The 24633-nt window shown below is 46.3% G+C and overlaps 1 protein-coding gene and 1 long non-coding RNA gene across 5 annotated transcripts; both read left to right on the top strand.

The window, feature by feature from the left end:
- Positions 1-823: 823 nt before the first annotated feature.
- On the top strand, positions 824-2489 carry LOC109740607 (pre-mRNA cleavage factor Im 25 kDa subunit 1). 4 transcript variants are annotated; one of them, XM_040397313.3, is made up of 7 exons: positions 824-1104; positions 1229-1368; positions 1463-1536; positions 1690-1776; positions 1877-1987; positions 2074-2149; positions 2301-2489. In XM_040397313.3, the coding sequence occupies exons 1-6, from the start codon at positions 950-952 to the stop codon at positions 2143-2145; spliced, it is 639 nt and encodes a 212-aa protein (XP_040253247.1). In that variant the 5' UTR covers positions 824-949; the 3' UTR covers positions 2146-2149; positions 2301-2489. The 4 variants fall into 4 exon arrangements, with proteins under 4 accessions (XP_040253247.1, XP_020155256.1, XP_045086523.1 ...); XM_020299667.4 differs by having other exon boundaries at positions 2295-2489; XM_045230588.2 differs by lacking the exon at positions 2074-2149 and having other exon boundaries at positions 2295-2489.
- Positions 2490-11039: 8550 nt separating this feature from the next.
- LOC109740618 (uncharacterized) lies at positions 11040-12418 on the top strand. The gene is made up of 2 exons (XR_002227366.4): positions 11040-11866; positions 11939-12418. It is a non-coding gene; the product is annotated as an uncharacterized lncRNA (long non-coding RNA).
- The last annotated feature ends 12215 nt before the right edge of the window (positions 12419-24633 follow it).

Genomic DNA, 24633 nt, shown 5'->3' with positions numbered 1-24633 from the left:
GGCGCCTCGATCGCGTGCGGAATGACCTGGGACGATCTAGCTCAATCAGATCGTAGGCTGGAGTAATCCAACGGCTGAGAGGCTTAAAACGCCGTGGTGGCTTCTAGGTAGCTGAGTCTTACTGTTTTGTAATGGCATCTCCTTGCTGGTTCAAACATTCTCCGAGCATGTTTGCAGACCCCCCGTGGCCACCTTCGGTCACCATCGTCAGGAGCATCCCGGCCGCCATGGTGCAGCGTGTGGTCACCGCCATGGGAGCCCTGGCTGCCGGCGAGGGAGCACCTGGCACCGGCGATGGAGCTCGTGGTGGCCCAGTCACAACAAAGAAAATACGGCTGGAGGTAGGGGATGGAGCCGCGTAGGGAAGGAGGCGGTCGCTCAGGGCCACTGCGTATGCTCATCTTGCGCATTGGGCCAACGCGGCGTGCGAGCCGGCCGAAAGTTCGGCCGGCGCACCGAACGCAAACATTTCCCCTTCTTTTTTTTTTTGCGAGGACGCAACCATCTCCCTTCCTGGAACAGGGCTTCGACCAAACGTATTTGACCTTGGTTTTTTCTTCTCTCGAGTGGAACGCATTGGACATTTGCTTTGTTGCCTAGCCAGGCAAAAGAAAAACACCAATTCGCAGAAGAAGAAAAAACACCATCGATCTCCCAATTGGACCGACCACCTCGACCAATAAGGAAGTGCCACGCCTACACACGTAGAAGCTCGGTTGAGCCGTCACGGTGGAACCGAGACGGAGACGTGCCGACAAAGTGTGGCCGCGCCACGTGGCCAGGACCCATTCTCCCTCGCCACGTTCCCGACCTTGCTCTATTTCCCCTCGCCTTCCTTCTTCCCCCGACCGGCCAGAACCCAGAAGAGAGCACCAAACCCAAAATCCAGGCACCATACCCGGCGTATAGGCGGCCGCGCTTGCTTCGTTGCGTTGGCGAGCGAGTGGACATGGGGCTGGAGATGGCGCCGGTGGAAGAGGAGAGATCGCCGGAGCAGCCGGAGCTGCAGATTTACCCGCTGTGCCGCTACTACTTCGGCGCCAGGGACGCCCGGCCATGCGCCGGCGAGACTGCCGCCGACCGCGCCCTCCGCCTCAAGGCCAAGTGAGTAGTACTATCTCACTTGTCACGTGCGCGTTTTGACGCGCCCTCCGCCTCATGTAATTAGCCACCGCGCACTGTCACCATGATCTCTCGTCTTAGCTTGCTCCGTTCCGTTTTACTGCAGCTTCGCGGCTCGCGGGCTCCGGACCTGCGTCCATGGCGTCCTGCTGGTCGAGCTCTCGGGTCACCCCCACGTGCTGCTCCTGCAAGTCAGGAACTCCTCCTTCCTGCTCCCGGGCGGCCGCCTCAGGCCTGCCGAGCAAGGTACGTACATCAAGATCACTCAAACATGCCTCAATTCTTGCCCACAAGAAGTGTTGTATGTTTTGGGGTAACAAGTTATTTAACTGTGCTTCAGATGTCCAAGGCCTGAAACGCAAGCTCTCCAGCAAGCTAGCGGCCGCGGATCGAAACGGCGACCACCACTGGCAGGTAACCACTGGAGTACGAATTATTTGACCAATGGGCAGTGGCAGTGCAGGAAGATTTTCTTTTTTCCAACGACTTTGCAGTCTTTGCACGGGCTAGATGGTAGACACTGAGCATGACGCGTAAAAATTAACTATCATCATTTGCTCCTTATAGATCGGGGAGTGCATTGGCATGTGGTGGAGATCCGAATTCGAGGCCAGGCCGTTTCCATATCCGCCTCCGAACACTCGTGCACCCAAGGCAAGCAGTTCCAACAGAGTATCTTGTCTATGATCAGTCCTCTAGTCCTCGTCCTGAACTGTAAATCTAACCGTGCCAAGTGACTCTTGTATCTGTAAAGGAATGCGTAAAGCTGTTCTTGGTTAGGCTGCCCATGGCTCGCCAGTTCGTCGTGCCGAGGAACCTCAAGCTCCTAGCCGTGCCTCTGTCCCAGATTCACGACAATCCTCAGGTTTGTTGGATGCTTCCTCAGTCGTTAAACCAAACGGAACTCTTCTTGTCGTCTTTATAGGTGATCAAAAGTTGTAATTTGTACAGGTATATGGTCCAATCATATCTGGAGTTCCGAATCTGCTCTCCAAGTTCTCCTTCAACCTTGTCAGGGACTGATAAGGTGCTTTGTGTCGGGTTTTTTTTTGTAACAAGGGGCTGCATTTTTGGTTAGCCGTAGAACAATGTACAGTACACGGACTGTCAGATAAGACTATGTTTGTACTCTCTTTTTTTGTGGCGAATGAAACTATGTTTGTACTTGCCAGCTGCAGCTAGTTCATCCCGTCTCCGTTCGGACGTGGCGACGGTGGCACAAGGATATTCATACCTTCTTGAAGGCGTCGTTGCGGAAAAGGTTGATTTAGTCATAGGTGTTATTTTCATATCTTGTAATGGTTCGCCTATGGTTGCCTTGGTTTTATACTCTGCTTAATAATTAATAAAATTGGGTGTGTACATCACGATCCGAGGGTTTACCTCCTTTTTGAGATAAAAAAAAGCTGGAGCTAGTTCGCTAAGGCATGTAAAATCGTACTATCAGTTTGCTTGTCGTGCGAATTAGTTTGTGAACAACATCAACTCGCTCATGAAACATGCAGTCATTTGGGAGTCATTTGGGCGCCATCAGAGCATAAATTCTTTGCGTGGCTCATCACTTAAGATCGAGTTTAGACTATGGATCAACTTCACCGGCGAGATTGGCCGGCTATGCCAATCGTGCAAAAGGGAGCTGGAGACGGCGGCGCATATTTTGATGCGCAAGACGCATTTGGGACGTGGTTAGAAGATGGATGGGGCTGCAGCCCATGAACATTGCCGATTGGAACAACTTTAACTCGGTTAAAGATTGGCGACACTTGGTGATCAACATAAAAAACAACAAGAGAAAGGGTTTGGCTTTGTTCGTCATGCATGTATCCTGAGAGATTTGGCGTGAGACAGTGAGAGAAATGCTTGGGTTTTTCAGAAAGGTTCATCGATGTCGGGCTCCATCCTGCTTAAAATCAAGACCGAGGTCGTGATATGGGGAAGGGAAGGGAAGGGGAAAACACTTATGATCTTTGACGCTGTGGGAATAGTTTCTTATGTATCCCTGACCGCATATGCGGTCATGCTTTGTGTTCTTGCACTTGTTTCCTTGTTTGTAAACTCATCTTAATTAATGGGACCATGCAAAAGTTTTGCCTTGGTTTCAAAAAAATAAGTATGGACATAACTAAAAATTCATGATCATGAGAGAGCCCCCTGCGTCGTCTAGTGGCCTCAACATGGAGAGGCAAGAAATTGTGTTTTACCAACTCCATGTTATAGTGTCCATGGGCGTCCAGCAGCTTGGGCACCCGCTTGAGACAACATTGCCCCTGTTGGTGACCAACCGATATGACGGGGAGCGTGGGATCCGGGGATCACCCCAAATACAGACATGCTCGCCATTGTCAATTCTCTAAATGATGCCCCTCTTGAGGAGAGAAAGGCCATGTTGAATTGCCACATTGAAGATTCATTCCTTGAAAAAAAAACATATTGAAGACAGTCGTTAGGGTAATACTTAGACTTTGGCATGGTCGGTGGCGCAGAGGGAGTCTGGTCGGGTGAGAAGAACCATGCTTAACGTGTTGACAGGGCCTTACTATTAGAAAAACCCTTATAGGTAACCACTTAATAGTGGCGCGGCTTATTTGGCCCGCACTACTGCTACATAATAGTAGCACGGACAAAAACATGCGCTACTGGTAGGGATTAGTAGTAGCGCAAGCAAAGCAAGGCAGCGCTACTACTAAGTGGTTCCCACCGTGCGTCTCGAGACAGGTCATAATAGTAGCGCGGGGTAAGGAACCAGCGCTACTACTAAGTTTATAGTTGTAGCACTGGTCTGCCAACCCGTGCTACTACTATGGGCCTCACTTAGTAGTAGCGGCCTCCGTCCGTGCTACTACTAAGTTTCACTTTGTACCGGAACCGAAGCAGCCCATACGTCCTCTCCATTCTCTTTCTCTCTCTCTCTCTCTCTCTCTCTCTCTCTCTCTCTCTCTCTCTCTCTCTCTCCCACATCGACCTGCCGCTGCCCTCTCCCCGGCCGCCGCCATGCGCCACCCTCTTCCCCACCGTCGCCGCGCTCCACCCTCTCCCTCTTCCCGCTCACCAGGGCGACCACGCTGCTACCCCCCATGCCTTTCGGCGCCACGCAGTAGCCTGACCTCGCGCCCCCCTTCGTGAGCAGCAAGCGGTCTGCTCTCCAGCCGGCACTCCAGTCTGGTGGACGACACCCCACCGGCGGACCCCAACTCCTCCCTGTCCAGCTGAACCTCCACCCCAGCGACTTCGACCGCTCCTCGATCGTTCTCGTACGGGAGCTTGGTGAGGAGCAACTTCACTATGTTTTTTCAAATGTTGGCATGTAGTATTGATTTGTTTTTGTACATTGGCATGTAGTTTTTATTTATTTTTTCAAATGTTGGCATGTAGTAGTATTAATATGTGACCATGGAAGTTCATGTGAGTTCATCGCCAGACATGACCATGGAAGAAAGAACTACCAAAATATGCGATATATGGAAGTTCATAAATAAGAAAGAAAAGTAAATAGATATGAAAATAAAAATGATGGCATTAGCCCAATAGAAGTTGTCCTCCGATGCCGACGCAATGATGGAGTTTGGAACTTGTAAATTTTTTATGTCATTAATCGATATATGTAATGTTGATCGATGCTTAGGGTTGACTTTGAGTCCGATGGGGCTCTCTGTGTGATAGATTGATGTTCTTGAAGGAAGAATCCCGATTGTTGTTGTGGGGATCGCTTATCTTTCTTCTCCTTGTGCTAGACCTTTTGGTAATGTACTCGGGGAAGAAGGAGAAGCGACCATCACCGACGGTCGAAATATCAGTGAGGGAGTGTCCACCATATATACACCAACATTATTAGTACAAGTGTACATCGATGTTCTTGAGGGAAGATCACGACTGTTGTCGTGGGAGTCGCTTTTCCTTCTTCTCCTTGTGTTAGACCTTTTGGTAATGCACTCGGGAAAGAAGGAGAAGTGACCATCACCGACGGCCAAAATATGAGAGTTGTTCAAGGGAGACTCGACATACCGAAAGTGAACCCTAAGCATCGACTAGAACAACTTGTTACTAGTAAATAAATTTGAGTAGAACAAAAGAAAATATTGCAGGGAACCTACGAGTTGCCTATGTTTTGCTGAATGTTGATTAATTTCTGTTCCAGCAATTTCGGGCACTCGATATGTCCTATTTTTATCAAAGGTGATGACAAAATTTTCCGTGGATTTTTAATCTTTCAATTATGAACACAGCAAATGGATGACGAGGATAGGATCCTTGAGTGCTATGATTGTACAGATGAGGGGGGTATGTACGAAGATCCTCACTTGAAAAACGATAGTTGCTTCTCCCACATCCCTAATTTACTTTTTTTTGCTTTAACGTGTAATTTCTGTTTTTTTAATTCAACTAGTGCATCCCCTGTATGCAAGACATTATGTCCTAGAGAAGCTCTATTTCGATGAAATGGATAAGATGGATGAGAGGACAACTTACCTTAAGATGAAACATGGTTTCATTTTCAAGGCTACGATCAACAATCATGTAGGTCACACATGTTTTGCTTGTGCAAATTGGAGAGTATTATGCAAGGCTTATGGATTTGAGGTGGGTATGAGCATAACCTTCGATATTGGCATCGTTCCTCAATATGATCCAGTCACCTTTCCTCAATATGATCAAGACATTTGGGTGGATCTGGACATGATTCCAATTCTTTCTCCGTGTGAGTTTCTTAAACAAATTTGTTAAATAATCTATATTGCTTATTTAAAATAGTTGTTACTCAACCCTAACTTAACTTGTTTATTTAAGATTGATAGCTTATTTTCTATCTCCAAGAAAAGCACGAAATACATTAGACGAGACCTATTACACTGTTGGCTCGGAGCTTACTTGGGAGGAGAAGAATTATCTTATCTCTTTTGTTAATGTTGTTCAGTCGTTTAAGGGCACTTATGGAGCTGGCCGAAATACTACACGCTACATGCCACCCGTCCACAAGTTGAGCGATACTAACATTAGTACAAAATGCATGATAAGATTTTTTACTATCGTGTCCCTAGTCCATCTTTTTCATACATTCTTCTTAAATAAACTACATTGCTTTATATGTTATTATTATGTTCTTGAACAGAACTCTCAAGTGTTGTTGTGCCTGCGCTGATGGATGTGCAAGGTGAGATGAAAATTATTTGTCATGAGAAGACCAATTTCAAATATAGATACTCGACTGATCGTGGGCCAGATGGATGCCTTAAAATTGAAGGATGGAGGCAAATAGTGAATAAGTGCAGGCTAGAAATTGGAGACCGGTGGATCTCTGTGCTCCATCATGGAGATGGAGGGGTTTTCCTTTTCTTCTCTATTTTCCCTAAAAGAGAGGAGTAGGTCTAGTGAGAGATCACGTCCACTCTAGGCCAACTTCAATGTGGAGCGGCCGCTCTACAGCGACATGAATACGGGCAGCTGGCGTCGGGGGGGGGGGGGGATTTGCGTGTGCGAGGGAGGATGGTTTTGGGTGGGTGGTCAGAAGCGGGCGTGTTTGTTGTCCGGACACCCGCAAAGCCCACCACGTTTGTCTCCGGTTTACGGGAGAAAGTGCATCCAGACCGCCCTGTGGACCGATGCAGGATCGTGTTGGATGACACAACACGTTCGGACCGTGCATTCCAGATGTTTGCGGGCAGTTTGAGGGTCGGCGTTGAAGATCTCTTACCTCTACCGCTTGGTGTGGTCTGGTAGTGCTCTTATAAGGTAGATCAAAGATGGATAGGATAAGGAGAGATTGGATGCGTGTATATGTGCAGCTAAAAGTAACTATATACGCAACCTACCTTATCCTTACCGTGTGGTGTGGTCTGGTAATGATGATGAGACACGTGGCGGTTGTTCGAACTTTTTAAGATCAAGTTTATTCTTTCTTCATGTCACAGGATTTGCATCCCAGGAGAGTGCAAGCCCTAGCCTGGATAGCCATTGAGATCCACGCTCAAGTGCGTCTCGACCTCTGTCGCATAGGGCTTCGACACCCTTAACCCACTCAAATCCGCATCCTTCTCATTCTACGATGTTGCTATACCTCTCGAGCCATCGTCCCGTCATCCTCGGACGCCCGCAGCACCCGCCCATGCGCCTGCCCACATTGGACTACGACGCCATCCACCCAGGATCCATTTGTAACCTGGTACCCACCGTTCCTTTGCCCACACACCCACGGCAGACATCATGCCCAGCAGGTGTTCAGTCAAGTGCCATTGACCTTTTTTGTTTATCTTTATATTGTTTTCTAGAGTAAGCATAATGGCACAATACTCGGTGATGGAGGATAAGTTGTTGTGCAGTGCCCGACAGATGAAGGTTGTATTTGCAGACTTTGTAGGCATGGGGCTCAATCTTTTGGCAAAATGTGCATGCTTCGTTTCATGAGCAAACGCATGATGAGCCCTATGACCTGCACGTGATCCATGATCCCAATATGAAGTCGCTAGCCCATCAATGGTACACCATCTCCATTTTTGTCGCGAATTTTTGTGGTGTGATTGCACAAAATGAGAGAAGGTGGCCACGGGCTCGCAAACCATTGAGATTGTAAGTTTTTGCTCCTTGTTACTCTACATGCTGGTCAATTCATTGCTTCACTTAATGTTTCAACATGATAATCATCATGTTGTATATCCCGGATACGTCGTCGTGTGTTGTACTACAGGACCGAAGGCATGCCATTTATGTTCATAAATTGTTGGATGATGGTCAAGGGGCAGGATGACATGTGCAATTATCGTTGAGTTTGAAATCGATGAATTCGAAAAACTTGTTAAACATCTGGTTATCTTGGATGTAATATATACATTTGAACTATTGTTGTACTAGGAATATTTGTATTTCATTTATGGATGGATGAATTGTGCAACTTTTTTATAATTATTTTGAGTGTTATTGACTTAAGAAAAAAAAAAGCGGCGAACATTTATGGGACAGGGTTGGATGCCCGGCATCCATATCTATGTTTGTGGATGGTTCCACACCAGTACGCGGACAAATATGATGTCTGTTTTCCATGTCGATGTTGGAGATGCCCTAAGAAAACTGCCTATAAGATCAAATGATCAAGTAATGTAGAAAATAATTTTAAAGATTCTAACCCTTAAAACATGCTACGAAAATTCGTTTTACTCAAAGGAGCTATGAAATATCTAAAAATCTCTTAAGTACACTAGTACAACTGCGAGCGCAAAGCCCTCCTGCTCATAAAAAAGTAACCCTCTCATGCCATCATGTGTGGTCGGTGACGCCTACGTACCGGCCCCCAAGCGTGTCTCTCCCTGTCTCGCCGGCCTCCGTGCTCTCCCAACATTTCTACAAATAGAAGCACAGACTGGCTGATCGAAGAACCCCAAAGCACCGTCCAAGAAACGCAGAGAGCAAGAAACCCATAAACCCCAACGCGCTTACGCCCTTCCCTGTAGACCGCCCCGGCCCAAGCACGTCTTTTCACTCTCTCGCCGGCATCTAATCCATCCCCTCCACCATCTAAATATAGCATTGCGTGCTGATCGGTGAACACCCCAACTCGCCCTCCAAGAAATCCCTAGAAGCAAGAAAGCAACGCAACCTAAAACCCCAATGCGCTTTGGACCTCGCCGCGCCGATGCCCATCCCCTCCCGACCGCCCTGTCCCAATGGAGTCACCGTCGGCGGGCACCGTGTGACCCGCCTACCCGGCATGCCCGGGGTGCCCTACCCAGCAGCCTGTCCCACCTGCCCGTCCGTGAGCGGAGGCGGCAACGACAGCTGTGGGATCCCTGCTACGATCTCCGGTGGAGGCGGCGCCACCCTCGCGCTGGTCGTTGTCCAGATCCAAGTGTGTCTACGACAAGAAGCCAGCAGCAACACTGGAAGCCGCGGCTCCTCCACCAGCTCCTCTTCCGGCGCGTCACTCCTCCTCTCGCTCTGCCTCCGGCGGCGGCGACTCTAGTGTTGCATCAGAATTCGCACGACCGGGCCATCGCTCCTCCTCTGGCGGCTTCAGCACTGCATCAGTACGTGCCCCGCCAGCAGTGGCAGAGCTTGATGAAGATTGTTGAAGGGGCAAAGAAAATAAGAATGTGTGTGTGTGTGTGTGTGTGTGTGTGTGTGTGTGTGTGTGTGGTGGTGGGGGGGGGGGGGGGGGGGGTTGGCGGCCTTGGCCCATGAAGCTCCGCCACTGCCCACTAGGCCGTCGAGGTGTACCCGCAGCCGCTGCAGGGCTTCTACTCATTGCCCCCCTGCAGGCACCTGTCACGTACGAGGTGGATCCGGAGGATGCGGAGGTTGCGGCGTCGTCTTCAGTCTGCAACATCATGTGACTTGCTTCTCCAAGTACAGACCGCCTCGACTACTACTACGCCTACGTATCGATCTGCATGCAGCGTCCTCCTCCTCCTCCTACAGTACTGGTATTGTGTCAGCTCTACGTATGCAAAAAAAACTCTACGTATGTACTCCCCCCGTTTTTATTTACAATGCATATTAGATTCGACTGAAGTCAAACCTCGTAAAGTTTGACTAATTTTATAAAAAATAATATAAACATTTACCATAACAAATCTATATTATATGAAAGTACATTCAATAATGAATCAAATGGTATTGATTTGTTACTGTATATGTTAATATTTTTGTCTATAAACTTTGTCAAAGTTTGACTTTGACCAAAGCTAATATGCGGAGTAAATAAAAACGGAAGGAGTACGTATATATTTTTTGAAACAAAGAAGGTGGCTGACTGCCGACCTTATATTTCAAAACAGGCTATAATTGCCTGTTGCGTCATCGATCGCCCTCCGCTTTGACTTTCGCACTCATCTGATGTATATACATGCATATTTTGGGTTTAATCATGCTAGCTGCCTAATTAAAAAGACTACATGCGTATTGTAAACAATGTAAAGACATATATAAATAATGTAAATTATATATATATATATAATCTTACGATCATTTCATAAATAAATTACATTTGAAATACAAATAGTTACACCCTCCGTCCCAAAATAAGTGTCTCAACTTTGTACTAACTCTAGTATAAATTTATACTAAGGTTGAGACACTTATTTTGGGACGAAAGGAGTACATTCATATTCATTCACTGCATAAAATTTGACATAAGAAAAAAATATAGGTCATAAGACCAGAAAAATTACATTTTATGTACATTTTACACTATGTTTTTACATTACTAATTTTACGAAACATAGAATATTTTTTACGGCGATTATATATTTTCTTGCGTTCTCTTTTTATGTCTGAAATAAGACAAAATTTACGGAACGTAAAATTACGACGCATTAACGTTAAAATAGAGGGGGTGAAGAATAACTATTCCTCACCCAGGGTGATGAATAGTCAATCCCTATAGGGAAAATCCATCCTATCACCCGGTGGTAGTTACCCCACATATCTCATATACTATCATGTGATACTATATATATTATTTTATTATTTTAAATATGTTCATATACTATATCTAAGATATTTCAAAGCAAGTTAAATGAAAAAATTGCATATGAGCCCATAGTTTTTGTTATATTTGTGAAATATGTATATATTTATACGTAAAAAAGAGCATACTCAAAACATGGTACATACTACCTAAAAAATAGTATATATACTACCTAATCATTGTTATATACTACATACTACACGTACATACTCTCGGTTTCGATAGATACTTACCACTGCTTATTGCTTATAGGAAACATTTGTCATATATATATATAGGGTGGTAGTTACCACCACTTGTTATTCCTATAAGCAGTGGTAGTTACCACCACTTGTTATATATATATAGGATGGGTCTATTATGATAACACCCTTTAAGAGTCTTATTCTGGTAACACCTCCCCTTATTCTACTAACACCTCGAAAACGAACAAAAGCCAACCACTCCCCAGCCGGCGCATCCCCACCCCACCTCCCGCACGGCACCTACCCCCTCCTGCCCCGATCCAAACCCCCACCTCCCTCCACCTTCTACCACCGCCGCTGCTAGACCACCGGTCTCCGTCTCGCTGCCCCGCCCCTGTCCACCTTCTGCCGCCGCCAGAGCACCGCCGTAGGTTGCCACCCGCCGCGCCACTCCATCTCCTTCTACCGTCGCCCCTGCCACACCGCCCCTCCCATGCATCGCTTTGCCCAACCCAGTTCCCTAGTGTGCCACTACTCCTCCCCGCAACCACCTGCTTGTCCTCTTCGGCGCAGCCCAAGCGATCCTGGCGGCCCTCCGAGGACTGGCCGTTCCTCTATGGGCCAGATCCGGCGAGATTTTACCAATCCCGCACCTCCTCGAGCCAGATCCGGTGAGATCCACCGGCTCTTTCCTCTCCGACGACGGCCCAAAATCCACGGCCCTAGAGCTGCCTCGGGGTCCTCCTCTCCGTCCACGGCCAGACGCAGGCCAGCCTCGTCGTCTCCTACCTCCGCCGGGAACGGGATCCCCGCTCACGTGCCCCCCAGCTTCTCTTCCGGCCAGGACAAACGGCCTCGATGCAGCTCTTCGGTGGGTGAAGTGCGGTCCACGACGAGCGCCAATGCAGTGCGGTGCTCTCCAATTCTTCAGATTTGTTTTGGGCAATTCAGTTTGGAGCTTCGCGTCCGCCCCACAGCCTCGGTGGTCTCCCACCTCCCTACTTCCATCCTCGGCGGCCGACCCACAACTGAGGACGCACGGTTCCAGCCACCTGCCCCTCCCCACGCCGATGCGCTGGACGACAACAGCACAACAGCACCGGAGGTGAGCGCCCTCCTCTCTCTCCTTTCCTTCTTCCTCCTCATCTCTCCCTCACATCTCGCTTGTGCCCCGCAGGTGGCGACATGGCCATCTCAATCTTGTCCTTGCGCCACACCATGGACCCCGTTCGATAGCGACCTCCCCGACGACCAAGTGTTGCAGCCCACTTTTTTCTTTTTGCAATTCGCATGTTAAAGTTTCTTTTTGCAGTGCGTGTGTGTTGTTCGGTGTGAGCTCGAACGAAGACACAGATCAGTCCACTCTGTTCTCTAATGCAGAAAAAGGAGGAAAAACCAATTATAAAAAAAGAAACGCAAGACTCGCTCTCCTGCATGCAGTTCGTTTAGAGTTTGATTGATGTCCTGTATTGTGGGTCATGGAGTTCGATTGGGGCTCACCTAGTAAAGTTCATAAAAAAATGTCCATCGAGATTTGCAGTGTAGTGCATAGTATAGAGGAGTTTATGTTGTAAAAACTTCTACAAAGCATGATGTAGTTTCTCTGTTAAAAACCCCTTGGTGGTTATGACAAAGAAAGCATGCAGTTTGTGTCGAATTGGGTCGCGGCTCACATCCTCCGATGCAAAAATCGAATTGCACTTGTTCCTGCATGGCGTCGTGTGTTCAATTTTTTTTTGCATCGGCACTTGCAATGCATTTTGCTGTCGCGTGCGGTTCACTACACCTGGCCTCGCTATTGAGATGAAATTATAAAGAGAAAATGCTAGCAAAAAAATAAACAAGATGCGCAGCTGACTGTACATAATTGTGCAGCTCGCTGGACCCTATTTGAATTGAAGTTCTAAAAAAAGTGCAGCCCCTTAGTGGTTCACCTTGTAGAAAAAGGAAAAAAATCCCCACGGGAGGTTCACTTCTTTCTTGAATGCAATTTGCTTTGTTTGTGGGACGACTGGAAAAAGTAGATCACTCCAATTTGTGTAGCAACTCATTACCCCTATGTATGAAGTGCAATTTGTTTCGTGTGTTCAGTTGATTACATCAACACATGCAGTGCGTTAGGTCCTTGGATGTGGTTCACTTTTGAGAGTGATGCTGTTCACTTGCACAAAGTGTGGAAGTGTGAAAAAATTAGCGAAACAAAAAATAGTAATGCGATTCACTTCCATATACGTCGAGGTTCATTTGCACTCGCCTCTGTGGTCCACTCTTGTTCATAAAAAATGTTAAAAAAACAAAAACTCTGTTCGAGAAAATTTACGTCCAACAAAAAAAAAATCATGAAGTTCGTTTGACTGTCTGATGCAGTGCGGTTTCCGTCCGAAGCAGTGCGTTTTTCTGTCGTTCATAAAAAATGACAATAAAAACTCACAAAAGCTCATCTGAGAAAATTTACGCCCGACAAGAAAATCATGAAGTTCACTTGACTCTCTGATGCAGTGCGGTTTTTCGTCCGAAGCAGTGCATTCTTCTGTATTTCATAAAAAAATGACAACAAAAACTCACAAAAAGCTCATCTAAGAAAATTTACGTCCGACAAGACAAATCATGAAGTTTGCTTGACTGTCTGATGCAATGCGGTTTTCTGTCCGAAACAGTGCGTTCTTCTGTCTGATGAACTACACACGAAGATTTGGGTGTCGCGAAAAACAGTGTTCGCGTTTTGATAATTTTAAAACAGCTCTTCAACCGTAAGGAATTAGAGAGAGCAATCTACATAAAAAAGTTGCGTCTCGTCGATATCTTTCCAACGACGTATCATTTGAATCATTTCGGTCAGCGGTTTGTGAAAATTTCACGAAAAACGGCCGCTGCCACTCATCGTCAGCCACACCATTTTCAAAATTAACTAAAAAACTTTAAGGAACCTCAAAAACATTTCTACATATTAAAGTTGCGCCTTGTCCATATCTTTCCAACGACGTATTACACGCCTCGTTTCGACAAACGGTTCAAAAACTAGAGCGAAAACAGTATCGAAAATTGCAAAAATTTCAAAAAAACGTAATTCCGCGATTTAGTAAATTTGAAACTGTTCTTAAACCGTAACTAAATAGAAAAAATAATACATATGAAAAAGATGCGCCTCGACGATATCTTTTCAACGGCGTATCATTTGCTATATTCCGATGATCGGTTTAGAAAAAAAATCATGAAAATACACTCGCGGCCACTTGTCATCAGCTGCACCGTTTTTGAAACTGCTGTTAAACCGCGAGGAATCTCGAAAAGTGTTCAACATGGCGAAGTTGCGGCTAATCTATAGTTTTCCAACGGTATATTATACGCCTTGTTCCGATAAACGGTTAAAAACTAGAGGGAAAACAGTATCGGAAAAACACTGCGTATGTTTTTTCCGACATGAAGTTCACTAGTCTGTATTGCAGTGCTTTTGTTATAGAAAGTGCAGTGCTCTCGCGTTGAGCTTACAGTGCGGAAGTGTTATCAGAATAATTATTCTGCTAATATTAGCAGAATAGACACACACATATATATATATATATGTGTATTTAAAATAACATTTTTTTGTCTTTTTAGTTTTTTGTGATAAATTCAATATATTCATCTTCAATCATGGCAGTACAAAGAACAACAGATGTAAAAAAAATTACAACCATGTCCGCCGATCACCTAGCAACGACTACAAGCACTAGAGTGAGCCGAAGGCACGCCGCCGTCATCGCCCCTCCTTTACGTGAGCTGGGCAAACTTTCTTGTAGTAGACAGTCGGGAAGTCCTCGTGCTAAGGTCCCATGTAACATCCCAATTTTTAATTTGGATGTTATACATAGGTCGTCATAAGCATATCATATTTTATTTGCATTTTGGTTGTGATCCTAGAAATCCTAAGCAACTCAAGGACCCACGGAGAGAGTTGGGGATTTCATTTATTTTCATATTTGAATTTTTCTCAAATTTGAAAAGACGATAATTTTGATTTAAATAATTTTTCTCTCCGAAATATTTCCGATATTAAAATAAATGAGTGGAGATAAAATGACTTCTCCAAAACAAGAGGGGAATATTGGAGGAAAAACATTCAAATCAAATAAATATTTTATTTGGTATTTTCTTGCTATTTATTTGAAAAAATATGCATTTTTTAAAATTGCATTTTAGGCCAGAAAAATGTTCACCTTGTTCTACATATTTTATTTAGACGGCGAAAATTGTTTTTTTTTCATTTTTTTCATTTTTTATATTTTATTAGGATTTTTGTTTTTCGGTGAAATTTATTTAAAAAATGTTCCCGCCCGACTGGGCCGAATGCCCAGCCGAGCAGGCCGGCCCGCTCGCGCCACCGTCTCCCCGCGCCGCGTCGCCGTGCCGCCGGCGGACTCCAACAGGAGTCCGGCTCGGACTCCTGTCGCCGCCGCCCCTTGCCCAAGTCGCCCCCCGAGGCTTTAGAAGCCGGACCCCCGGCCCCTCTCCCACATCGCCAGTCGCCGCCGCCGCCCAGAGCAGCAGCAGCCCCGCGCCGCCGCCGCCGCGCCGTCACCCCACCCAGCCGACGCCGCCCCGCCCCGCCACAGCCCCGCCGGAGCCGCCGCTCGCCGCCGTTGACCCGCCGCCCGCGAACCGGTAAAAACCGCCGTCGCCAGTTTTTTTCTTCTGGTTTTCGTTGGATCGGTTCGATTCGGTTTTTTTCGGTTTCGCTGTTTAGCGGACGTTCGCCCGAACGCCTCTGTTCGCGAATGCGTTCGTTCGTTTGTCTCTGATAACGAACGTTCGTTCGTTAGTCTTTTTCCTTTTATTTTATTTTCGGCCAGGGACCTATGCGCGATTATTTTTATCGCAGATTAGCCCCTAATCTTCAAACGCCCGCAACTTTTAGCTCGTTTATCCAAATCCAGTGAAACCAACGCCAAAATCTTCGTCTCGAACCCCTCTTTCCAGTTAACCAACTTGAACATGATTTTGACAATTTAAAATTAGGTTTCAAGCAGATTTGATTTTGAATTTTTTTGATCGTAGTTTGAGTTTCGTAGCTCCGATTTGATTGATTCTTTTTGCAAATCGAAGCTCTTCAGTTGAACTTTCAGTTGGGATCTTTTTATTTGAGTTTTACCCTTGCATCTATGCTTGAGTGCTTATGTATGCTATTGGTTGTTTGCGATAGAATTTCCGGAGTGCGAAGCGTGCTACTACGAGTCTCTAGGGTTTGCAGATCGTCAGCAAGGCAAGTAATACTTTGATCATATCCCTTTATTACCCAGTTTTTATGCATTAGTTTCAACCCTCAAACATTGCATGAGTAGGATTGATAACATGTGGGTATTGGGAAGTAGATGATGAGGTAGTACCTATTGCCCTTTATTTCAAACCTTGGGAGTTACTTCTACGTTATGCTTATACTGCTATGCTATGCTCGTAGACGTGGTTTGGTTGAGTGATTCATGACAGATGTGAGATCATTATGAACTAAGGGTTTATTTAAGGTGGCTACTTTAACACACATCTAGGTGGATTGTTTGTGGGCACCTGGGGAATCCAGTGTTGTCCCCGGGGAATCCGTGTGATCATCCTATGGTTCGCCACCCAGGCTCAAAGGGATCATAAGATTATTCATGCTAGAAACTTCCGTGTGCAGCCACAAGCCATTATGGGATCTGGCATAGTTGAGTATGTTGTGTGACCTCTTTCAGTGGTAAACTAGCAGATGTAGGGCATGTAGGTGGTACAGTTTACCCGTCGAAAGAGTTAATGCTTCTGAAAGACTGTCTCGGTCATCCGTTTCTCAAACACCATGTAGTGCGAGAAAACCAACAGAGGAGGTCGAGTATTGTGGGAAAAAGTGCGCAAACCTCTGCAGAGTGTACAAACTAATCATGGTTAGCCGTGTCCCCGGTTATGGACATCTTGAGTATCTGGTTCTTGAAGCATTGAGGTGATCTCAACACTTTAAATTAATTTTGCTGGGTTGTTAACTACTGTTTAATTGGGATTGAGATGGGGTTTCCATTCTCAATGTTTTCAACCAACTTTGTAGTTAAATAAAATATATTCCTTTGTTGTAGGAAAAAATTGGCTTTACGCAAAAATATGTTAACCCTAGAGCCTCCACCAGCCATATATGCATGTAGTGTTAGCGTTTATCTTGTTCATTGCTCTACAGTGTTATTTTGCCAGCATATTCTATTTGCTGACTCGTTTCGGGCTGCAACGTATCATGTTGCAGACTTTTCAGACGAAGAGTAAGGTGCGCTAGGTCGTTGTCGTGCACTCAGCTATGCCATTGGAGTTGATGGACTCATTTACCTTCGATGCTTCCGCAGTTATCTTATTTAGATGGCCTTAAGCCGTATTATTGTAATAAGTTCCCTTTTGAGACATTCGATGTAATAAGTGTGTGATTGCACTCTGTTATAAATCCTTCAAGTACTGTGTGTGTCAGCATTACCGATCCAGGGATGACACTTATGCACAGAGATTTGACCGTTTGAGGTCGGATCGCTACATCCCATAGGATCAGCGCATTAGAGTAGCAACCATCGCCGATGAAGAAAGTCATAGACCAGAAGGATCAAACCTGTAAACACCCGAACGAAGACGAACAAAGACCGGATCCAAACAGATCCACCGAAGACCAGCACCGACCGAATCACGCGAGATCCGACGGAGACACACCTCCACACGCCCTCCGACGATGCTAGACGCACCATCGGGATGGGGATAGAACGTGGGAGACGTTTCCTACTAAGGGACATCGCTGCCGTCACATGGCCCCAACCAAGACGTGAATTGCTTGTTATGATGGAAATATGCCCTAGAGGCAATAATAAAATGGTTATTATTATATTTCCTTAATCATGATAAAGGTTTATTATTCATGCTAGAATTGTATTGACTGGAAACTTAAATACATGTGTGAATACATAAACAAATACCGTGTCCCTAGTGAGCCTCTACTAGACTAGCTCGTTGGTCAAAGATGGCTAAGGTTTCCTAACCATAGACATGAGTTGTCATTTGATAACGGGATCACATCATTAGGAGAATGATGTGATGGACAGGACCCATCCGTTAGCTTAGCTTTGATCGTACATTTTATTGCTATTGCTTTCGTGTATGTCAAATGCATGTTACTCAGACCATGAGATCATGCAACTCCTGGATATCGGAGGAATTCCTTGTGTGCTATCAAACGTCACAACGTAACTAGGTGATCATAAAGATGCTCTACAGGTATTTACGGAGGTGTTTGTTGAGTTGGCATGGATCGAGATTGGGATTTGTCACTCCGAGTATCGGAGAGGTCACTGGTACATCGAGGTGCCATACAAACGATTTTTAACCCCTTTCCACGACGGCATTTGGAACCGTCGCTAAGTGAGTGTGGGCGATAGGGGGGTCCTTCCCACACGACCCAGAAACCGTCGGGGATAGGCCCTCCTGGGACATAGGCTGGGGCAAAATGAGCTCGTGTGCGATCAGGCGAGGCATCGAAACCCAATCATTTCCATTCATATGTACATCCCACACCGTGAATCCCAGAAAAACATTTCTGTTCGTATGTATATCACACGCAGTCAATCCAAGGAATATTTTTCCGTTCTTATGTACATCCCACACAGTCAATCCAGGGAAAACGTTTCCGTTCGTATGTACATCTCACACAGTTTTATGTTTAGGCTTGTGTGTGAAAGGTGTAACTATCACACACGCTCTGCCTTGGTTAACTGTTTGCTTTTATCAACTACATCACACACGATTTGATGAAAAAAACTGTGTTGCATTGGGCTATCCATCACAAGCGCTTTTACTACCAGAACCGTTTGTAAAGTTCCATGACCGTCTGTTCTCTTTTTACATCGCACACGCTGTTTTCTTTCTAACCGTGTGCACATTATTTTATTAGCTCCTGTATATTTTTATTTTTGCCTGTAATTTATTATACGAATTGCAAATTTTGAAATATGAAACATGTAATTCAAATTCTCAGCACAATGGTTCAACAACGAATCAATAAATAAAATTCCCAGTACAATATGTTCAGTAATTACAGGATTAGATAGCAATTAACTATGATGAACCACAATATTTAAAGGCGGTAAAGGTGAAGAGACAAGTGTAAATTATTTTGACTGTCGATGGTGTTGAAGAAGCGGAATGCCCATAATGTGCCTTCCTGCATGCCATAGGCATGAACCACTTTTGTCCAACCCCTTGTGACGATCGCCCGCCCATCCTTCACCGCCTTCAGGAAGACTTCTAGAGCATTATCATGGTGGCATGAATTATATACTTTAACCTTAGTTGCCTCCACTCTGTCCATGTAGTTTGCAAGGTAATCATCAGTAAATAGCTTCGGAAACCACTGAAAGGAAGAAAGTTTTGCTCCTTATGTAGTATACATTGGAATCTCTAAAAATACTTATATTTAGGAATAGATGGTGTATAAGACATGGGATGCAACTAACCTCGATGACAAACAACAGCATCACCCATTGTAGCCCTGTGTAAGTACATGGAAAACCAATGTTAACTACAATAGGGTTAACATCCACCAAAAATAGCAAATGGTAATAAAATGGCAGCATCTCTAGTGATATCTTCATTGCGAAAGAGTAGCACAGTAGCAAAGGGACGGATTAAAAAATGGATACAGCTGTTAATTGCAACAGTCTTAACAGCATCCTAATTCAAGTTTTGTAAGTTTGTAGCCATTGAAATACAACTCTTTAAAAATGAATACAACTGTTAATTGCAACAAGCTTAATGGCCATTGAATTCGGTACTGATAAAAATGCAATTGGCAGAGTTAAACATCACAAGGCAGATGCTGCCAGAGCAGATAATGGCCCAGTTGTCTATAAAAAGGTAGGGAAAATAGCTAAAACGTGTTAGGCATGTTTACTACAACATTCTTAATACATCAACCGTACAAAAACATAACCATTAATTGCAACTAGTATTGGTAAGATTGAACTGGTGAGTACATACTTGGTAAGTCCTGAGAGGTAGTTGCTGGGGACTTCATCTTGGCCAGAGCCCGCCCAAAGTCAGCGGCGGCGGAGGCGAGTTGTTCCTCCAGGTCGAAGCATGGATCAGTGCCACTAACATGTATACCTACAGGCAACCAGTAAATGGTAGAAGTTAAACTACAATTGCACAAATGATGTCAAATACTGGAAGACATGGGATGCAGCTAACCTCGATGGCAAACAACAACATCAGCCGTTATGACCCTGCGTAAGTACATGGATAGGCATGTTAAGTACAATAGGGTTAGCATCCACCAAAAATAGCAAATGGGCAGCATCTCTAGTATATCTTCATTGCGGAGAGTAGCATGGTAGCAAAGGGACAGATTAAAAATGGATACAACTGTTAATTGCAACAGGCTTAACAACATCCTAAGTTATGTTTTGTAAGTTTATAGCCATTGAAATACAACTGTTTTAAAATGGATTCAACTATTAATTGCAACAGGCTTAATAGCCATTGAAACCGGTACTGATAAAAATGCAATTGGCATAGTTAAACATCACAAGGCAGGTGCTGCCAGAGCAGAGAATGGCCCAGATGTCTATAAAAAGGTGGGGAAAGTAGCTAAAACGTGTTAGGCATATTTACTAGAACATGCTTAATACATCGACCGTACAGAACATAGCCATTAATTGCAACTGGTATTGGTAAGATTGAACTGGTGAGTACATACTTGGTAAGTCTTGAGAGGTAGTTGCCGGGACACTTCATCTTGGCCAGAGCCCGCCCAAAGTCAGCGACGGCGGAGGCGAGCTGTTCCTCCGGGTCGAAGCGTGGATCAGTGCCATTGACATGTGTACCTATAGGCAACCAGTAAATGGTAGAAGTTAAACTGCAATTGCACAAATGATGTGAAATACTGTAAGACATGGGATGCAGCTAACCTCGACGGCAAACAACAGCATCAGACGTTATGACCCTACGTAAGTACATGGACATGCATGTTAAGTACAACAGGGTTAGCATCCACTAAAAATAGCAAATGGGCAGCATCTCTAGTGATATCCTGAGTCGTGTATTGTAAGTTTGTTGCTGGTATTGGTGAAATTGAGCTGGACACGGTAATATTTGAACATCACACAGTGTGCAGTACTGAAATAAACAAGGCACGAACATGCTTAATACATCAACCATACAAATCATAGCCGTTGCAAGTGGTATTCGTAAGATTTAGCTGGTCAGATCTTACCTGTTAAGTCCCGCGGGGTAGTCGCTGGGGCACTTCATCAGGGCCAGAGCCTGCACCATGTTGGCGGCGGCGGAGGCGAGGTGTTCCTCCGGGTCCACACGCACATCGGCCATCGCGCCATGGACCGCCATCAGCTCCTGGCGGTGGGGATTTGGAGGCATGAGGATGTTTCGCAGGCGCCATTTAAGCAATCAGGCCGGGGACGTGATAGAGATCGGTGGGTTACCTGACTGGATCCGAGCAGAACATAGATGTGGTTGAAGCTGTGGTTGAGGCGGTGGCGGTTGAGATGCCGGTAGGGGGAGGCGGGGGGGGGGGGAGGGGATATATAGGAAATTTGATGGATGGAGATGTGGTTGGAGGAATAAATTCTGAAATCATGCGCCTAATGAAAATTTTGCTGCGAAACTTGAAACTTGGGTGGGGAAACACACAACACAGACGAAGCGCGTAAAATACTCGTGTGCGAGAAAACAGAAAATCGGCAGATCCCGTCTCCAAAAAAATGTACACATGTAGTTGATTTATGGATCATTAACACAAAAAACGCAGACGGGTACGGCATAGAAACCGTGTGTTTTGTGATCTTCTAATGATTAATGCAAAAAAACGCACACGGGAACACATGCTAATCAACGCTCAAAGCCCTCAAAGGATGCTCTTACCGACATTGTACTTAATACTACAAACTTAAAGCACTAATGGTAATTTGCTCTAATACTACGAACTTAAACTACTTCTCACATGCTGCCATCGAGGCATGCTGGCTAGACGCCCACATGCTCCTTCCCGGCCTTGTAGGCGGCAGCCCACCGTGCTTCGATCTCCGCCAAGCTCTCCTCACCACGGCGTGCGGCCTCTTCTTTATTGCGGCGGCGGGACTCTCTTTTCTTGACTGCTTTCTGCCTTTTCTGCTCCTTCTGTGCGGCATTGGCCGCCTCTAGATCCACCACCCATTCGCCCATGGCAGCCTCAAAGTTCGCCCATGTAACTGTGTGGCCGGCGGCGGCGATGAACTCGGCGCGGCGAGATGCCATCGCTTCCTTACCATGTGTGTGGTCGCGGGCGGCGAGGAACGCAACGCGGTAGGATGCCATCGCTTCCTTACTAGTTACTGTGCGCCGCGGTGCCATGGATGAGCTTGGAGAGAGCTCTGGGACGGAGGGGCCGGGCAGCCGTACAGTGCGTGTTGGGGAACGCAGTATTTCAAAAAAATTCCTACGATCACGCAAGATCTATCTAGGTGATGCATAGCAACGAGCGGGGAGAGTGTGTCCACGTACCCTCGTAGACCAAAAGCGGAAGCGTTTAGTAACGCGGTTGATGTAGTCGAACGTCTTCGTGATCCAACCGGTCCAAGCACCGAACATACGGCACCTCCGCGTTCAGCACACGTTCAGCACGATGACGTCCCTCGAGCTCTTGATCCAGTTGAGGACGAGGGAGAGTTCTGTCAGCACGACGGTGTGGCGACGATGATGATGTTACCGGCGTAGGGCTTCGCCTAAGCACTACGACGATATGACCGAGCTGTGTAACTGTGGATGGGGGCACCGCACACGGCTAAGAGAAGACTTGTTGTCCCTTTGGGGTGCCCCCTGTCCACGTATATAAAGGAGGAAGGGAGAGAGGCCGCCCCCCTAGGGGCGCGCCAAGAGTATGGAGTCCTACTAGGACTTCCAAGTCCTAGTAGGAATCTGTTTCCTTTTCGGAGTAGGAGAGAAGGAAAGAGGGAAAGAGAGAGGGAGTAGGAAAAGGCAAGGGGGGCGCCGCTTGATACGTCCATTTTGCATCATGCTTTTATATCGATATTTATTGCATTATGGGCTGTTATTACACGTTTGTCACAATACTTATGCCTATTCTCTCTTATTTTACAAGGTTTACATGAAGAGGGAGAATGCCGGCAGCTGGAATTCCGGGCTGGAAAAGGAGCAAATATTAGAGACCTATTCTGCACAGCTCCAAAAGTCCTGAAACTTCACGAAAGTCATTTTTGGAATTAATAAAAAATACTGAGCGAAGAAACTACCAGAGGGGGGCCACACCCTGGCCACGAGGGTGGGAGGCGCTCCCTAGCCCCCTGGGCGCGCCCCCTGCCTCGTGGGCCCCCTGGCAGGCCTCCAGTGCCCATCTTCTGCTATATGAAGTCTTTCGTCCGAGAAAAAATCATAAGCAAGCTTTTTGGAAGAAACTCCGCCGCCACGAGGCGGAACCTTGGCGGAACCAATCTAGGGCTCCGGCAGAGCTGTTCTCACTACAAAAATAATACACTTCCGTGATGATACGTGTTTGTCACAGTAGGTCACGTTTTCTGTCATGCATGTACATCCATGACAAATTTATGACAGAATCAAGATAGTCATACCTGTGCTGTCGTAGAAGTGTTCCATGACATTACCAAAATTATCATCACGGAAGTGTCCACTTCCATGACGATAAATCGCGCGTCACAGAAGTGCTTTCGTCAAGGGTGACCGACACGTGGCATCCACCGTAACGGAACGCCGTTAAGCTATCGGGTCCGGTTTTGGATCCGATAACCCGTTAACAGCCCCGACCAATGGGGATTTTCCACGTGTAAAATCATCATTGGCTGGAGGAAACACGTGTCAGCTCCGTGTTGGCACAGGTGTCACTCATCCAATGGGTGAAATGCGCCTATGATATGTTAACACATGGACCGGCGCAAAAGTGGCCCATAAAGTTTAAATGGGCCGACCCAACTAAAGGCCCACAAGGTTTTGCGGACCATAATGGGCCGGCCCAGCTAAAGGCCCACAAGATTTTGCGGGCCATAATGGGCCGGCCCAGGTAAAGGCCCACAAGATTTTCGCGGGCCATAATGGGCCAGCCCAGGTGAAGGCCCACAAGATTTTTGTGGACCATAATGGGCCGGCCCAGCTAAAGGCCCACGAGATTTTGCCGACATTAATGGGCCGGCCCAGCTGTAGGCCCACAAGATTTTGAGGACCCTAGTAGGCCGGCCCATTAACTGACTGCCATGTTTTGGGCCAAATGCCGGCCCATATTTGATCCGGCCCACTAATGGCCTGCCACGTCTCGGGCCTAATAATGGCCCATATGAGATCCGGCCCGTTAAAAGCCTACCATGTTCTGGGCCAAATTACGGCCCAGATCAGGTGCGACCCTTTAAGATGGTTGGGCTAAATTATGGCCCATATCAGATTCGGCCCGTCAACTGGACGCTATGCTTTTGGGCCCACTTGCTAAAGGCCCATTTAGTAATTCGGCCTGATATTAGTTTTGGCCTATTAAGGGCCCATTTAACATTTCGGCCCTATATTAATTTCGGCCTGTTAAAAACCCGTCATATAGTTGGGCTTGACTATGGCCCGGTTTGCATCCGGCCTGCTCGCAGCCGATAATCTAATTGGGCTAAACAAGGACCGAGACAATTTTGGCCCATGGGCCGGGGTCTATTTCGGCCTGCTACCGGCCCGTGAGCTGTTCGGCATGTTTCAGGCCCAACCTACTTTTCAGCCTCCTAAAGGCCCATTGAGTTTTCTTGGGAAAATAGGGCCGGCGGTTTACTCGGCCTATTAAAGGCCCGAATCTACTAGTGTGCCAGTTTACATTTAGGCCTGTTAACGGACCAAGATGACGGGGCCCAT

This window comes from Aegilops tauschii, chromosome 7 (genome assembly GCF_002575655.3).
Source record: "Aegilops tauschii subsp. strangulata cultivar AL8/78 chromosome 7, Aet v6.0, whole genome shotgun sequence".
Taxonomy (NCBI): Eukaryota; Viridiplantae; Streptophyta; class Magnoliopsida; order Poales; family Poaceae; genus Aegilops; species Aegilops tauschii.
The sequence above is the reverse complement of the archived record's forward strand: the minus strand, read 5'-3'. Positions and strand labels throughout refer to the sequence as shown.